This window comes from Ammospiza caudacuta, chromosome 9 (genome assembly GCF_027887145.1).
Source record: "Ammospiza caudacuta isolate bAmmCau1 chromosome 9, bAmmCau1.pri, whole genome shotgun sequence".
NCBI classification, from domain to species: domain Eukaryota; kingdom Metazoa; phylum Chordata; class Aves; order Passeriformes; family Passerellidae; genus Ammospiza; species Ammospiza caudacuta.
This window is the reverse complement of record NC_080601.1, coordinates 32263392-32281660: the sequence shown is the minus strand read 5'-3', so window position 1 is coordinate 32281660 and position 18269 is coordinate 32263392. Positions and strand designations below refer to the sequence as shown.

General features: G+C 38.3%; 1 protein-coding gene across 1 annotated transcript; it reads right to left on the bottom strand.

Annotated features, from left to right (window-relative positions):
* Positions 1–999: 999 nt before the first annotated feature.
* Positions 1000–16909, bottom strand: ENO4 (enolase 4). The gene is made up of 13 exons (XM_058810160.1): positions 16775–16909; positions 15425–15553; positions 14036–14226; positions 13066–13217; positions 11271–11434; positions 10939–11070; positions 9487–9552; positions 8491–8538; positions 6496–6663; positions 5154–5279; positions 2765–2960; positions 1751–1818; positions 1000–1224 (listed from the first exon to the last, which is right to left on the bottom strand). The coding sequence occupies exons 1-13, from the start codon at positions 16907–16909 to the stop codon at positions 1033–1035; spliced, it is 1767 nt and encodes a 588-aa protein (XP_058666143.1). The 3' UTR covers positions 1000–1032.
* Positions 16910–18269: the final 1360 nt, after the last annotated feature.

The following is an 18269-nucleotide window of genomic DNA, read 5'->3' as shown; positions in this document are numbered from 1 at the left end:
CTAAATGTTTGTCAGACTCGAGAGCCTTTGCTTAGACTATACTATTTGAGGAGGCAATATATTAATACTGCTGATGCAGTTAAAATTCATAGTTCTAGAATTATCTATCTTATCTTTGAAAAGTGCATTCTGTGAAACTATCAGCAAAAAAAATAATTTCTATGTTTCTGTTTTTTACAATGGTTATTTATGAGCAAGGGGGAGCTTTGAAAAAACTCACCATATTCTCAATTTAAAAAAAAATTTAAAACTTTGTTCTATAGCGTGCATGTCACGTGCTGCTACCCTATGTGTAGAACACTGGAAATTATTACAAACAAGAGGGTAAAATGACTTAATTCTGCTTCGTGTTTCCTTTTCTTAGGCATAATACAATTCCTGCAAACCCTTTCCTTCCATTCTTCCTCTCCTTGTCTCTCTGCCTCCCCTTTAGACTGCATGTCTTTATTCTGGCTTGATTGATACCTGAGCAAGTTGAGAAGTGGCTCTAATGAACTGCTAAGCATTTAACAGTGCCTTGGTACAGTGTAAAAAGAAGATGCAGATCCTGAAACAGGCAGGCAGATGCATACAAGTGGCTAAGGCTGAATGTGCATCGTCAACTTGGGGTTTTCTTGGGTTTTATTTGAGGCTTACCCACGCAATTGTAGCTTTCCAAACACATTTTGCTGGAAATGTAACGTACAAAAGAGGGTTGTGAAATGAAGTTTTGTTAGCAATATATGTTTCGGGCCTCGAGGGAGGTGGGGTATTTGGCCTAAAATTCCATTTTGGCAGCTTTTCGACACATTATATGCACGGTTTTTTGTTTTGTTCCTTTTTGCACCGTGGGCTTCAAGACTCCAACCAATTAATTCTGGGGGAAAAAAAGCTTAATGTAGGCTACTCCTCAAGAAGGGGTCTATTTTAACATTCAGTAAACAGATAATCCATTAGGACAACAATATACATTGTGGCAAGTGCTATCCTAGGCTTTTTTTGTCAGCCCTTATTTATAGCCTTTTGATTCCGCTTCCCTCCTGGGGTGCAGTTTCAATCATTCTCCCTCCAATCTTTGTGCCCGTATTCATGGCAGGCTGAAAACAAAGTAAGAAAGAAGCTCGTACGCAGCGCTCCATTCGCGGCCAGTTCCTCCTCTATAGCCAGCAGCCGGTTGTATTTGGCCACCCTTTCTCCGCGGGACAGACCTCCCAACTTGAGGAACCTGGCACCCAGGCCCACGGCCTGCAACGAGAAAATCCTCACTTGGCCAAGTGAAGTCATTCCCAAAAATTCAACACCGTATCCTGAGCCTAACTGAACACCCTCGTCTCTCTGCTGAGAAAAACGGGGAAATAAAACCTCCCCGTGAAAGATCTGCCCGATGCAAACAGTAATTTTAGCTGGCACGTGAAGGGAAATTTTATGTGCAAAAGATTAAATATAGTAGTGTTAAGGATATTTGCTTAAAGTGTTGTTACTACGCTGGAATGTTGTAAGTAACTCAGGTTTTTATAAACTAATGCAAGCAAATGGATCATACACACTTTTGAATATACTCCCTGCTTTGGCAAATTTCCTGTGTGCTCTCTTTACACTCAAAAGAATAACCATTCTCTGTGGGAAAAAAAAAACCCAACCCCCTAGAAAAAGCCCATTTTGTAAAATGTTGTTTCTTTCTCAAGCACAAAAAGGCTTTCTCCTTAAAAAATAGTGCATGTTAAAAGCAGTATTTTTGCAATTCTGCAATTGAACAGCTTTCAGTACTTACCAGATCCACGAGGCTCTCATCTGAAGATTCTCTATCTGGACTTCCTAATATGGAAATATGTCTTTGACCTGTATATAACAGGAGGGAACACCTTCATTAGAGTATATTTTATATATTTGACACAGAAATTGTTTGGACTTCTCTCTTTTTTTTTTTTTTTTTTTACCCTTGGGCTATGCAAGCTTAAACAGGAGTAAACCCCACCTGACAAAAATGTAAACTGCATTGCTATATTTGCTCTTTGCTACATTAACATTCTGTTTTATTTTCAGATGGATAAGGGAACATTTAATATCCTGTCCTGATCTCTGCCTCTCACTGATCTGTCTGATCAGGCTGTGCTATTTATTTTAAATGTGTTCCTCACTATAGTAATTATTTTTCTTCTATTCAAAAAAGACTTTACCATCCTGACTGAATGGAATCTTTTAGTTGCTATTTACTCACTTTGATACAGCAATTCTGGGTGTTTTTAAGGAACAAGAAAAAAACTAAACTATATTAAATTTGTCCATCTATTCCTTAGGTAAAAATGAATAAAGGAAATCTGATACAAAGAGAAATCTTACATATGAAGCTGGACAGTTTCTTAATACTCACCACAAAGGCTCGATAATATGTAGTCAATAATCTATCTAAATGCAATTTTAAACAGTTTTCACGTGTCTGAATTTTAAAATTATTCATGCTAAAATAATTCAAAATTTACATTAATTGACCACATCTCTCTTATTTTCTTTAATTCTGATATCTAACTGCATGACACTTAGCTGCAGTGTCAAAGGGCACCCACGTTCAAAACACTCACAGTGTATTAACTGGCAATAGCTGAAGCCTTTACTGCTGTTTTAAGACCCTTGACAGCAATTTTTGAATCAAAACTTGAATTTCAGTTTGTTCTGACAAGTGCCTTCTAAATTAGAATTTATTAATTAGAATAATTAAATAAAAACACGTAATATTTACTGGTGTGGCTTGCAGGGTTTGGTTTCAGCCTTTCCCCCCTCTACTCACCATCCAGAATTCCAGTCAGTTCTATGAGGTCTGACACCGTGGTCTGGTTAATGTATTTCAGGACAACACCACTGCACATTGCTATGTTTATGTTTTGGTCAGTTTTGAGTTTGGAAATTTGTGTGGCAGCATCCTCAGCAATCAGGAAGCATTTGGAACCAAGGGCACGACAGATGCTACTCCACTGTTCCCTGTCCTGCAGAAACAAATTGAGCAAACAACTTCAGTTTAAAAAACTAAACTGAATGGAAACTCTAAAAATCAAACAATAATCTGGGTTTAATCCTAAATATGCCCTTCATATAAACATACTACATTTTATACTGTATTTTAAATCTTCTGCCTAAGAAAAACATACCACTTGGATTTTCCTTGAGTTTTAAGATTTTGCTAGAAAACATAAATTTTAATCTGAAATTAATCAACACTATTTGCACAAAATATAGCTAAAATATTTAAATTAAATGTAGGGGTCTGCTATTTTGATTTCCCTACTGAAATGTATTTCATTTTGATGGAACATAAAATAATTTTTTATTGTTTTATTCAAATGACTCATTTTTGTGTTATATTTCAAGTGTCACAGTTGTTTGAACGTAAAATAATGGACAGGAGACATAGACTCAATGGCAGGACCCATAGGGAACAGAGGAATACAATGCTCTCTTTTCTAGCAAAGCTCCATTTTTCAGGGTCTTTGTTTCTTTATTTTAATGCATGGTCCACATGCCAAATAAAGGACAAGGATATGTAAAGAATTTGAAAGAAGAAATTTACGAATAAATTTGCTTGCTTTGTATGCACAGAATGCAAAGTTCTCACATTAGAAACATCTCTATTTCATAATTCTGCCATTCTTGGTCTGTGGATCAGTTTTTTGTACTTATGTACTTGCAATCAACATCAGATGCCATTCCTGCATGGATTTCAAGCCTGTGCATAAGAGAAAATGAAGTTTTTGACACCTGAACAAATGTTTTAAATTTTAACACCAAAGTGGTCTGGTGTCTGGCAATGAATTATTGAATTGGTACCAGAGCTAATCCTGAAGGATCTGATTATCAGGGGCAAAGATGTGGCATGGGTAAACCTTGGAGATTTGGGAGGAGGAGGAGGAGGAGCAGAGGCATTTCCCTTAACTCTGGACTCTGTTCCCAACTGCCCTTCACTGTGGGCTGTAATTCTCCTGCTGATTCTCATCTTGCACAGATTTTCCTTCATAAGAATTCTCAAGGAAGTTTGCAGCCCTGGCAGGAGTGGGGAGTGACCTGGTGTTTTGGAATGTGATAATTCAGAGAGTCAGACTGAAACAACACAGGGAGGCAAGGCTAACCAGAGTGAGGTAATACCAAACACAGTTATTCAAAAAATGAACTTTTAAAGTTCCAGTTCAGGACAAAATCAGATGTATTTTGCAGTTCATCAGTTTTAGAATTATTGATTCAGGCACTGGACAGATTCACAGAGTCAACATCACTTTGCTTCTCCCTTCAATCACAGTCTTTGTGTTTTGTTCATGAAAATGAACTCCCTATATTTATTTTTAAGATGATAAAGTGAAATTTGACACCAACAGCAAATTTTGTATTAAGTTGGGCAACTGCAGAATCTCAGTCTACAACTGTAGGTTCTGCAGCAATTAAGTTTTTATTCTTTTTTTAACACATGGAAATTTAACCTCATGTATAAATATGAATATTTTAAGTTACACAATCTCTTTTATCCATCTACAGCTTGATAACATTCTTAATATTATTGTGCTTTATTGTTGTACTTGATTGGCCACATTAATTAACTCCTCTAACTTTGATAACAGAGGTGTCTTACTCCCACCTGAAAAATTCTGCTGAGCAATGCTGCCAGTGACAGGACTTTGGTTATAAATATCCATCACAAAGAACTGCAGCAATAACATATTCTGGTGAATTTTTGGCTGAATGTACAATAACATTCAAATGTTTGCTTCTCCAGCTTAATATAACATTGCATTACACATCAATTTTTTGTAATACACTTGAATTTTACAATTTCACCTTATAATTTGAATAGTGTACATAAAGAGGAAAATGTAATCAAAATAACAGTGGTTTAGCAAGTAGAATCAGATTTAAAAAGCAAATTCTTGTAATTCTTTAAGGTATATGTACTGACTGTATTCTGTCAGGATTTTCCATCAGAAATTATGTAAAAAGTATTGAAAAATTTGGATATTGCTAATAAAATATATTCAAATTAATTGTTAGATGCATTTTTCAGGAATATTTTTGTGCTTAAAAACTTGAAAATCAGAAGCTTTGTATTTTACATGTTTTGTAAAAATGAGAAAAGGTTAGTGATATGCATTCAACAGTACCACCAGTTTTTAAAGGGCTGCACTATGGTATCTTACCTCTTTTCTTATGGGATCTATTAATGCAGTAATAAAAGGAAAATTCTTAATCATTTCCACATACATGGCAACCATTTCATCAGGACTTTTGAATGTTCCAGTGAGTATTTCGTATTTCCCTTTATCCTAGAAAGCAAAGTAAAAAGCATGAAAGATGAGGAGTTAGGAGCCTGAACAGCAGAGTGCACCCATCTCTGTGAGGCAGGGGCTGTGTGTGCTCCAGTCAGGAGGCATTCACTCATCTGCCTCACCCTGGGTCTGAGCTGCCAGCACATTGTTACACAAAACTCTGCCTCAAGTGACACCGTGCCTTCCAGCGGGCTCGTGCCAAAGGCTCTGAACAATGCCAAAGGAAGAGAGATCTATTTCAGCATTTTCTAGGCAACACTGCCAGTCTGACACAATTGCAGTATGAAGTTGGCAATATCTGAGATTTTTATTGAATCTCGTGTGGAAAAAAATCTCATTTTTCTCTTTAAAAAAAAAAAAAAAGTGATTTTTTTCTCCTCATTTTGATGAAGAAAATATTGCTAGGGTAAGGAGTGCACTCTCAGTGCCTAAAACCAAGATAGTGCCTTTCCCTGCTTCTTTCCCTTTTCAAAAAAAAAAAAAATAGACTAATTTAAAACCAGTCTCATCATTCTGGGAAGCACAAACTGCAGCCTGGGAGGAATTTTAAGGGCAGCCTGTAAAACTGCGCCAGGATATCCACTGCTCTAGTGGCTTTGACAGTTCAATAGCAGAAAGTTACAGAATTACTGGTAATTCAATGGTTAAGATTTTGCACATTCTGGTACAGGATACAAATATAACAGCCAGGTGATATCTTTTGCTTTCACAAAAGATATTGGTAATGGAAGCTTTGGCACTACAGAACACCCCAACACACAAAAGCTTATAAGGTACTAAATGGAATTGGAAGTTTCTTTTTCTGCTTGGAAAAAAATCTGATTGATCTTGGAATAAGGGGCAAGAACTGTAAGACTTTATCAGGAGATAAACAGATTTTGTCAAATAAAAACATAAAAAACTGATATTAAAACATTAATGTTGATAAGATGGACACTAATGTGTATATAAACGCACCATAGTAAAAATACAAGCAAATGTTAGGACAGTTTGAAGCAAACAAGAGATGTAGCTTAATATAATGGAAAAACAAGCAGATTCAGCCAGAATTTTACTTGCAGAGATAATTCTTTCTGTTTGCTTGATTACTAGCTTTAAAAAAGGGAGTTAAGTGCTTGTAGGTGAGTCAGTAACAGAATAATAATAATAATAATGTTAACAAAGGTACATTTGTTTTAAAACCCAAGAAAATTGAAATTGAAAAATAACTTACATAATCCATTAATTCATGAGCAGCACAATTTATTGCTAAGTACAGGTCTGTTCCCAGCTCCAGACCTAAACTGTTGCAAGCTGCTTGCAGTTGGAGTAGCAGTTGTTCCAGACTATCATATCCTGTTATCAGGCAGCCTAAGTGTGAAATTCTTTTTAAGGATCCTGGCTGAAAGCAGAACAAAAATAATCATTTTGTTTACACACATAGTTATTATACATATTTATGGGCTTTTTTCACGGTCATTTCAGTCTGCATTTAGTCATCAAATTATAGATTTGTTCTCACAAATCTCCTTAGTGGCTTTAAGGACAATTCTCTAGGAAAGAGGGATTATCAAGTGCTAATGAGTAGAGGGCAACAGTCCTTGAAATATTTCTACTCATGCAGATCTCAGTCTTGCATGGCTAGCACTGGTTTAAAAAATTATATTAAAGGCACTCTTAACAACCACTGGGTTGCCATAAATGCTCTGGTACTGTGGACCAACTCTTTTCCAAAAAAAACACATCCTCCACTTTTAAATAGTTTTACTCATTAATCCTCAACTACAACATTGATTTTGACTCTGGAGAGTGCTCAAGAAACCTCAAGAATCTCCCAAGAGTTCTAGAAGGAACAAATTTCATAGAAGGGAAATACCTCCAGCCCAGCTGCACACACTTGTCTGCTTCAGGGACAGTATTGCTGCACATCAGCCACATTTGCAAGTATTGAGCAAATATTTCATGTATTTCCCTCTGTTGTCAGCTTTTCTGTAGTTTTCCAAACATTGATTTTTAACTTTAAAGTCTGGGGAATTTTAGATTATAAAGATGCAGCAATAGACAGCAAAAGATGCCTCAGTTTTCCTGCACTTCAGATGGAGGTTAAATCTGCAGTTTCATGTGGTTTTCAAGATGCCCATATGCTGTGCCTTGTTACATTCTATTAAAAGCATTGTTTATCTGTATAAAAACATTTTTCTCTATCTAGTTTTCACTCCCTTAACCTAAACAAGTTCTTCTTCACTGCCTAGTTTGTAATTTCTCCTTTTTTCCCCTCACAAAAAAGTTCAAACTAACATGGTGCCCTTATCAGCTTTAAATTCAGTTTCACTACTGTCTCCTTTAGTTTTCTCCTACTGAAATGAATGGAATTTTTTTCAGAGAATCTAATGCATTGTTTCCTTGTGTATATCTTACAGAAATGTTCTACTTTATAATTGCTGTACATATTGTGGTACTGATATGGAAACTACCCTCCAGGAAAACACTGGCCAGCACTTCATGATGAGGAGTTTTTTTGTTGTTTTAGCAACAATAAAATAGGAAAGCTTTTGTTGATCCTTCCTTTTTAAATTCACAACAGTAATGCCTCTCACCTGATAATATTTAATAATATTTAATCATCTCAGAATGAAGAGCAAAACCTGCATGTTATTTCCATCCCACTGTTCGGAAAACTCATCAACAAACTACCAGTTTTGAAGGGACAAAAAAGATCATTTGAGCCATATAAAATAATGTCCTGTGGACTACTGTGAGTGCTGCCCTTTAGCTACTGGTTTGTATCTGCCATTATCTATAACCTCAGACTGGACTGGGCACTGAATGCAGCAGGATAAGGAGGGGAGTGATGCTCCCAGGGTTGGGAAACAGCACAATCCACAAATCTTACAGGTAACAGCTTTATGGTCTACACAATCAAAAGTTCTCTGCTGGTGCCACAGGCCTGCAAAATGCTCATCTGGATAAATTACCAGGATTTCTATCTGAGAAAAATTATCAGATTCCAGAAGTTTCTCCCTATTTCCTCTACTGCCCCCGAAGGGAAGGTATAGTCAGAAGAATTTAAATTTTTATGTAAAATATGAGCATTTGGAATATTTAAGTCTTGCCTTGACCTTTCCAAAATGGTGATGTAGATTAATGCTTCCTTTCTAAAGAACATTTTAAGTTCCCTGCTGCTGTTAATACCTTGTTGAAGGCTTAGAGATAAAATCTCTTTTCTTACCTGAGCTTTGTGCCCTCTTCCTCTCCTACTCTCTGCTCGTGAAGCAGGCTGTTGGGAGTGAAAGAAGATAAAATCAATTCCATGGAAAAATACAAAGAAAGGAAAGGAAAGGAAAGGAAAGGAAAGGAAAGGAAAGGAAAGGAAAGGAAAGGAAAGGAAAGGAAAGGAAAGGAAAGGAAAGGAAAGGAAAGGAAAGGAAAGGAAAGGAAAGGAAAGGAAAGGAAAGGAAAGGAAAGGAAAGGAAAGGAAAGGAAAGGAAAGGAAAGGAAAGGAAAGGAAAGGAAAGGAAAGGAAAGGAAAGGAAAGGAAAGGAAAGGAAAGGAAAGGAAAGGAAAGGAAAGGAAAGGAAAGGAAAGGAAAGGAAAGGAAAGGAAAGGAAAGGAAAGGAAAGGAAAGGAAAGGAAAGGAATTGACTGAATTTTGGTCAAAAGAGACCAAATATTTCAGTTAGGAAATAGCTTTATTCAATAGTTTAATAGTTTTATTTTGCAGTGGTTACTAATTTAATATATTTATTTCTAGGTGGACATCTGTCCAACCATCATTTGTTTTTCAAGACTTTCTCACCCAGTCCATCAAAAATGAGAATCTAGACTCTGTACTTGGAGAAACACAACATTGCTTTCCAAAAAGCACATGCACACACTGAGTCTGATTTGCTGCTACAGTAGTAGTACCTGGAATAAAATATGTTCTGTGTGAGAGGTGTAGCAAGATCAGAATATATATTGTATATGCCCTCTGATACCACTCACTCCCAGTATATTTCTTCAGATAAACAGAAAGCCTTATGCTTAGAACAATGATTTGTTCTAAATTTTAATTGAGTATCATCAAATGGGCAGTGTTTTATTCATCTGTGAGAGAAAAACATCCTCTGTTCTGTGTCACAGGTCTGTAACAGGCTAAGTGTTCCATGAGGATGTTTGAAAGGACAAGGGTAGTAAAAGATCAAATGAAGTACATCTCACTGTAAGAATACATTTTTTATTGTACCGTTTTGCCTGGAGACTCTATCTTTCTTGTAATTTCTTTCTGAATTTCCAGGACTATTTCTATGCCCTGAAATGAAACAACAGTAATCTTCAAAAGAAAGTTATATTAATTCATTTTAGCAGCTTAAATCAGAAGAGACAACACTCATTCTAAATGAAAATTTTAATATAAAGTCTTCAAAAAAGGTCAGACCATTACAGACTCCTTATCACAATCTCTCCATCCACAAAATGCAGCCATGTCCAATGATAAAGGGTTAGTAGCAGTGGAATGAGCAGGAATATTTGATTATGGGATGTCAAAGAAAGCACTCTCCTCCCCAGAAGCAGCCCTTCAGATATCTAACAAGTAAAAAACATCTGGGTGTGCATTTCTATCTGAGAAGTGGGAAGGTGATAATCCCTGCTCCCAATTGTGACTCAGCCTGAGACTTCCTAAACTCTGACAAGAACTGAGTGCATTTACCTTCAGAATACTCCCAAGGAGCAGGAAAAAAAATATCACTGTCTGGACTTTAAACACTCCAATTAAATGAATTCATTGTTTTTAACGCAAGGCTCTTTTTCCTTTTCAGCTGAGCTAGTAAATGCTGAGTGTGAACTTTGTAAAGGACATTTCAGATTTTCTCAAACAGTGCCAGCACAGGAATACTGAAGGGGGCAGAAGTCAGTCACAGCTGGCACCAACACAGGGCAAACAGCCTGGAGCTCTGCAGTGCAGCAAACACCTTCCTGCTCTGCCACGGGCACTGGGAGCCATCCTGCCTTTGAATGGGGCAGAATCAGGGACCTTGTTATCAGCTCTGGGGGACAATCCAGAAAAGTCAAAGGAAAAGCAAAAAGAAAGAGAATCGAGCTCAGCTATTTGTTCAGGTCAGCAGCACACAAAGCAGAAATCACAGCCCTAATGGAGGCATCTTGTGCAGATACATTGCTTAATGCAACACATGGCTAAACAAAAAGAGAGAGGGCTGATCCCATCTGTCTCACCCATCCTTCTTGCTCTTTGTATTCCCTTCCAGTGTCACAATTTCATTTTAAAGCAACTTATTCCCAAATATTTCCTGCTTTCCTGTGAATTTGTTACGGGTTTTGTTGTTTTGTATGCTATATCAAACAACTGGTAATATTTATAATCCACTAATGCAAAATCTATTATTGTGTAACACAATTCCTTGACATCTTCTTCAATGCACTGATTTTCTCCTCTATACAAGCATCCATTTTTAACTTAAATCTTAATGGTTCTTCTTTTAAATCATCTTTTTACTTAATTTAATATTATTAGTGTTAGAATTCTGCACTAACATCTGTTAAAACTTTGGCCTTCTAAGCTAAGAAAAAATGAAAATTATCATTTGTAAGGACTATATTGAAAAGACCTATATATTTATGTACATATGTAGTTAGTATGATGTCTATAGAATACACTTTTAAAAAAAGGAAACAGTACCTGATGGAGTAATAACTCAACTGGTGGTATAAGCATAACTTCTTTGACTAACTTCAGTTTTGTAGGTGAATTTTTTTCACAGTACAACACAGTAACCATTGGGAGTGGTAAAGTAATTTCTTTAGGTGTCTCCTGTAATTGGGAGCGCCAGGTGAAAATAAAAATGTAAAAATCAGAATAATTTCTTACATATTTGAGTTATGGTACAGGATTCAAACATGGGCAATGGTGTTAAGGGCGTATTCTATGAGGCAGATTTAATAACACTGTCACAACTGCAATAATTATGGTAACTGGGATGAAATAAAGCAAATGACCAAAGCCCCATGTACCTTGTGTTTCAGCAGGGCAGTGTACAAGTACAATGGGACACGGCTGATGGTGGCCCCAGCCCTGGCTATGGCAAGTGACGTTCCCCCAATGGCCAAGCTGCCACACAGCACTGGCTCAGCAGGCTCTGCAGGTGGGATGGGAGTGTCTTCTGACACCTTCTTTCCTATAACACAGACAAGAGTAGCTAAACATTTTCTTGCTGCTAAATATATGCTTGTGGATCAGAGTTATGTGAGTAAATATTCACTGTGTACTCAATGCACTAAAGAACAATAATTTATTTTTTAAAAACTTAATTTTGTCAGCTGTTTTATATGGAATGACATTACAAATAAGAAGAGTACCTGTCCTCACTCTGGTTTCTAATGCATTTCAAGTCTGTTTCTTTTGGAGATCTTTCAGCCACTGAAATATGTATTTTTATTTATCTGTGTTTGAATCTAATAACATTATATCGTTTTTCAGGTTCCTTTCAAAAGTATTGTTTTCAATCTTCTTTATTGTGTTCCTTAAATGCTCAGATTTTGCATTAAAATTTCAGATTACATTATAACCTGATTGGGAGTACTTGATTTCATCTAGTAATGACTGTGAGAAAAAATTCAGGCCTATTACAATTGGAATTCCCAAAGAGAAAACAGGTCTTTTAAATATTACACTCTAAATTTTCAGAAGAATTTATTTCCCTTTCAGATACAATAACTTTGTCCAAAATGCTTTAAACCAAGCAGTTTCCACTACCATATTGATTGCCTACACTGCTTACATGAACACTTAGAGGGAGCACCTTCTGAAGCTGCAATAAGTGATGATTCCCAAGAATCACTGCATTGGGAACTGTTTGATATTGGCTCCAAATAGTCATGCACTGAGTCTGACAATAATATTACAGTCAATGCCACAATTAGTGAAAACACATAATAGATGTATCAGCAGGAGCTTGACTCAAATATCAAACACACCATGATGACATCTGGATGGACCTGACAACTGCAGAAGTTAAATCTCAGGTGAAAGGTGAACTTACTGTGCACACATCCAATATGAAGTGTAAAATACCTCCCCATACGAAGTAGGAGGTGTTTTACTGACAGTATATGATACTTGCAAGTAAACTGATAAGAATAATAATTTGCCAGATTTTTCTGCCCTTCCAACAAATGACAACAACACTTTTTTGTCTGAGTTTAATGTATAGATGGAGATAACATGTGGTGGTTTTTTTCTTTGGGTTGTTTCATTTTGGCTGTGTATTTTTACCTTGTTTTTCTAGTCTCACATAATTTTTTCCTTTTTCTTCTAGTAGGATGTTTGCTTACTTCCTTTTACTCTATACTACCCTTCATTCCTGTCTCACCCTTTTCTTTCTCTTTTGCTTTTCTCTGTATTTCCTCCTTTTCTCAGTGTTAGAAGGAAACTTTCCTTCCTCTTTCAATTGTTTTCAGCTTCTATCTTAATTCTATTTCCTTTTTACTACTCAGTTCTGTGATTTCCTTTTCTTTCCTTATCATTTTCATTCTTCATTTGCATCCTCCTCCATTCTTATTCCTCACTCTGATGAATAATAACCTCCTGTCTAAACCAACAGTAAAACAAAGGCAGAAACTGTTCAACCAATGCATGTGAATGATGAGGAAACTGTATTTTCCCCTCCCTCATTTTGCTGCAGAAACTGCTGTGATCAAAAAGGTCAGGAGAGAGTAACCAAACCCTCTGAACATGAGACAGGGTGTCTTTTAGGACCTTTTTCAATATCTGTATTGCAGAAAATATTAAAATTAAATAAAGTACAACCTGATTTTCGTCCCTTTTTTTGCTTAGGCGTCGCGCCTGAATGGCCTGAAGCAGGGGAAGTAGTGACTTTTCCTGATTCTTCTTCCTCTCTCATTTCTTTTTCTTGCCTTTCAATTTCCTTTCTTTCTTCTACCTTCTCTTCAAAGTACTCACTGAGGGAGGATGCATAAAAATTACTGGGTCAAAATTTTCTTAGACGTATGACATGCAGACAGATGTGATGCAGGGTAAAGAACATGCTAGGAGGAAAAGTGCTTGTATTTGAGCTACTGCCATAGATTCCTTGTGGGAAGATGGAGAAGTCCATAAATTTATTATATCATTCTTTTTTGGTAGTCTTCTGCAGCACTGATTAAACAAAAAAGGACCACAAGGATTGCAAACCTTAGGACAAGCTTTGTAAATCACTGTGGTTTGCAAGTCAGCTCTGAGCAGACTGAGCATGAAGGATTTATTTCCTTGGCATGGGTAGGAACAGATCCTGTCATGACTTCATGACATCCATCAGCCTGGCCTAGGTTAAGACAGTGAGGTGAAATGAATTTCAATTACATGCATGAAGTGAAATCTTCACCCAAGGGTCACAGAAAGCCAATTCAGGCAAACTGAGTATGTGAGATACATAAAGTAGTGTAAACAATGCATTAAAATCTTATTTTGACTCATTTTCCAACTGAGTCCTTATTCCCTATATCAAGGTTTTCCCAAATGCACATGGAAGGCAATTAGGTCTGCTTGCTACAGCCTATGTTCAGCCTTGCAACCCAAACCAGCATGCTTTTTATATAATAATTATGAAAAGCAGGCAATAATGTAGTGAAATGGGTCTGAGACAGACCTTATATCCTAAAAATATTTTTTAAAAAGTAGAAAACATTGAATATTCTACATGTCTTTCACTGCACCATAAATTAATGGTGAATATTTCAAATATTCAAATGCAATAATTTTCATAATATGCAAGACCTACCCAAGGATCTTATCAGCTTGACACTGGTCAGTAGGGTCCAAGTCCCTTAACATTGTGTTCAGTGAGTCACAGACCCATTCCACAGCAGTATAAACAGACTCATTTCTTTCTCTCTCATCAGCTTCAATTGTTTCAGGTAAAGCATTTTCTGGTATTTGAGAATGAGTAGCCATTACACTGGAACAAATCCTCTGGAAAAAAAAAAAAAAAAAAAAAAAAAAAAAAAAAAAAAACCACCAAAACAATGTAAAAGGGTTAAAACACTATTTAATTTCTATCTTGGAAATGTCCTTTGAAATGCTAAGAGGTATCTCCTTGCCAACTCTACAAGTACATATCTCCAAATCTATTTGCTCCACTTGTCTTTTCTCATCCAGCACCTTCTTTTTAGACTTTAGTAAGTGCAGACATTACTCAAGCTTTTTGACCTAAAATTATAACTACATAGGCAAAACCCCTCTTGACAGATCTGCCCTATGCTATCAGAATAGAATGAAGTTATTTTAAGGACCACACAGTCATTAGGACACCTTTTATTGCATTTGTTGGTAGCCTGTTGTACCATGATTCATCAGCATTAATGCCATCCCTCATGATCAATTACTTTTGTCCTACTTAGATAATTCAAACCTATCTTTCTGTTCTGATGAACAACAAATGATATTAAGAAAATTCACTTAAAGGAAGACATAATTTACAAATTTCCCACAGTTGCCTGCATTAACAGTATTAACTTTATATCCTGTGAATATCTATGAGGTTACATGTAATTCAAGAATTAAGTGAACCAGAGTTCAACTGAGGGAAAGTAGAAATAATTACTCCACAATAGCTAGAGCTGCAAAGATATAGTTTGAATATTTCAGGTTGGGGAAGAGATGAGCCATCAATTCTGCACTGCAGGTGCTAAATGGGTATGTTTGACTTTACTGTCACCCACATCAACCTATTAGCTCAGTGTAAAAGAAGAGCCTCTATCCATACTGTTTTTCAGCTGTACTGTATTTTTCTGAAAGTGTCACACAAAGAGAAATATAAAGATCTGAAAATTAAAGGAAAAGGTGAAATGAAAGTGAATGTATAAGGTTAGTAGATGTGTAAGGAAAACCTACATGATCATTAAGATAGAAAAAAAATTAATATACAGAGACACACTATCAGGTCCCACTCACAAAATATTGTCTAATTCCTGAAAAATAAAGCTTTCATAGCTGCTGCCATGGTCTAACTTTTCATTACACCTTTTTCTCCAAGTTACAACACTCAACTGGGATTTATGTCTTGTCATAAAGATGGAAAATAAAACATACATTGGGATGTGAGAAGAATAGTAACTTTCTCAGATACTGCCCTAGTAAAATAAATAAAACAAGAAGAAACAGCTCATACCTTCTCATAGTTCTTAACTGTACAATATATTTCCACTTCTAACGTTGGCTCACCAACTCCATCAATAACTTTTCTTCCAACTACTTTGCATATTACTGGAGCTTTTGAAAATTTAGAAAAGTAGTTAGCCTTAAATGAAAGAGAAAGAACTCAATTAAAAGTCTATTTCCAAGCAAAGAGGCTTTTATTCCATGAAATACCTTAGAATCAAATCCACTACTAAACAAATCCATTGCAGGTCTCTTCCAACCCAGCATATTCTATTATTCCATGATTTATATGTTCCAGCAAGCTTTGAGCCCTGTGAGAAAGTGAAAACCATGACTTCTGATAGGCAGAGTCCTCATTCTTCTTCCAACATGGTCTTTATTGGGCCTGATGAAATATCATAACTCAATACATCTGGGTGTGAGTTCGTAGTTAATAAACACTAATGTTGGTTTAGAAAAAGGATTGCATTTTAACCTGTAATATTTACTACATACTTCCTTACTAGTTTAGTTCATTATTTAATCCAGTATTGGAGAGGCACCAAACCATGGTTTATCAAGTGGGAAAAGTATGAAGTAGGGCTACGAAGAAGAGGAACATGCCAACTTCCAAGCAAAGCAAGGAAAGATGTTACCAGCTCCAGTCCCTTCCACTGATGATGTCAAAACACTTGGAGATGGGAAACAGTGTAAGATGGAATGAAATATTTCCATCCCACAGCCACTCTCCCATCAAAGACCATACTAGAAAACTTTCTTTTCCAAGAGCTGCTCACTATTCTAGTATTGGTGATTTCAGTATCGCCACTAATTGAAGTTTCATTATGACTATTGTCAACAGTATTTTGTCAAGTGGGAACAGATAAAATTGGTCTGATTCTTGACCCTTCCATGGGGGCCCATTTGCCCTTCACGAGCAGCTGCAGTGTGAACAGCACCCAGACTCCGGCCACCGCTGGCCCGGGAGCCAACCCTGCTGAGCAGCAGCTTTGTTAGGGACAAACATTAGTCCATCTGTGGACTATTTTGTTTTTGTGTCAAGACAAGAATCCCGGCTGCTGCGGACATGCACAGCACCCAGCTGCCACGGGCCTCAAACACAGAACCATGGCAATGCCTGCCCGGGCCGGGGGACAAACCACTCAATTGCCACCAGAGAGACGCCGAGGCCCTCGCTGCACGCCCTGGCTGAAGGCAAGGGCCGGGAGGGGGCACGGGCACGGCAAAGGCACGGGCACAGCAAAGGCACGGGCACAGCAAAGGCACGGGCACCGCAAAGGGACGGGCACGGCGGGCACCCACACGGCCCCTCCGAGAGGCCGCCCCGCTCCCGCCCTGCTGCTTCCCCGCCCCGCGCTACCAGCTCCCCGTAGAGATCCTGGGGGGGCAGCGGGAACAGGGCGTTCAGCACTTCCTCCATCCGCTCCGGCACCCGGAGCCCTCGGTAATACTCAGCCGCCTCCTGTCGCAGCCGCCGCCTCTCGCCCGCCTCCATCGCGGCACCGCGGCCGCTGCCGGGCAACGGAGCCAGGGAGCGCCCGCCCCTTCCCCCGCTCGCCGCCTGCCCCAGGGCGGGACAGCGGCCCCGCAGGGCGCTGTGCCCGGCTCCGCGTTCCTGAGGCTCTGCTCCCGAGGCTCTGCTCCCTCAGGGAGCACGCAGGGTTGGGGCAGAACTGGTTCCGTCTGGGTTTGGTTCCTCAGAGCCGCGTGGTGCTCGCACTTCCCTCAGAGCCCGGTCACCGCCTCCGGAGTCGGGACACCCCGACCAAGCGCTCCTCGGTTTTAAAAGCTTCCGAGCAGCAAAACTCTGTAATATTATGGTTCTGAGAGAGGGACAGGCTGTGGTTTGGGAAACGTTTGGTGGAGACGATGCTGCAATACGCCCGCAGTAACTCCTACGTTTGAAAGCCCTCCATTTTCAATGAAAGGAAACATTTCGCGACCTAAATGATCATTTTTAGCCCGCAATTTCCTACAAAAACTTTCACTTTCTTACACTGTTCACTGGTAATTTTGTTGAAGTAACTGAAAATGGAGATACTTAAAAGCTGTTAGCTGCACACTTCCCCAGCTCTAAAATCAATATGTGTGGACCTTTGCCCATTGTGTGCTCACTTCTCCAGGTGGGGTGATAATGAAGAAAAATCCCCAAGGAATCATTTTCTTTTCCTTTCACATCCCTTAGAAACACTATGGTACCTCTCCAGAGATTTAAACCCTCTTTTTTTTTTTTTTTAAAAGCTGTTTCCTCTGAAAAAGTTTCTAAACTGACACTACCTGTTCCTTGAGGAGAGTGGGTAGCAAAATGCCTCATTAGATTTTCTTACTTCAGGAAGAGTTGATGTGGTGGGTGGCTGGTCCTTTGGGCACACAACTGTCTCAGGAGAAGCTTGTGCAGTGAGAGGCCTGGGTGGCAGTAGTGACATAATGCCAGATATTTGTCACATGCACAGGCTTGCCCCAGAAAGCTCCAATTTAATTAAATGGTCCTGGAAGAGCAGGCTTCTGGAGGTAAATGGTGCTGGTGTGGTGGTCTCTGAGCACGATCATATGCTGTGTAATACCATCCATTGTGAGAGCTGCGCCTTCTGATATGTTTAAGTGCCTCTCTCTACCAGTTTCCCACCTTCTGCCCTTTAACAGGCTCTAAACAAAATGTGACATGTGGCTATAGGACATGGAACAACACAAGCACACTGCTGCTCTCAAGGTGAAGAAAAAGGGAAGTTTATTTTCTGACTCCAAGATTTATAGTTTTCCAAAAGTGACAGTGGATTCGAGGCTGAAAGTGCCACCTCTCCAATTACACTGGACAAACCAATAGTCCGTCGAATTTCTCCTCCTCCATAAAAGAA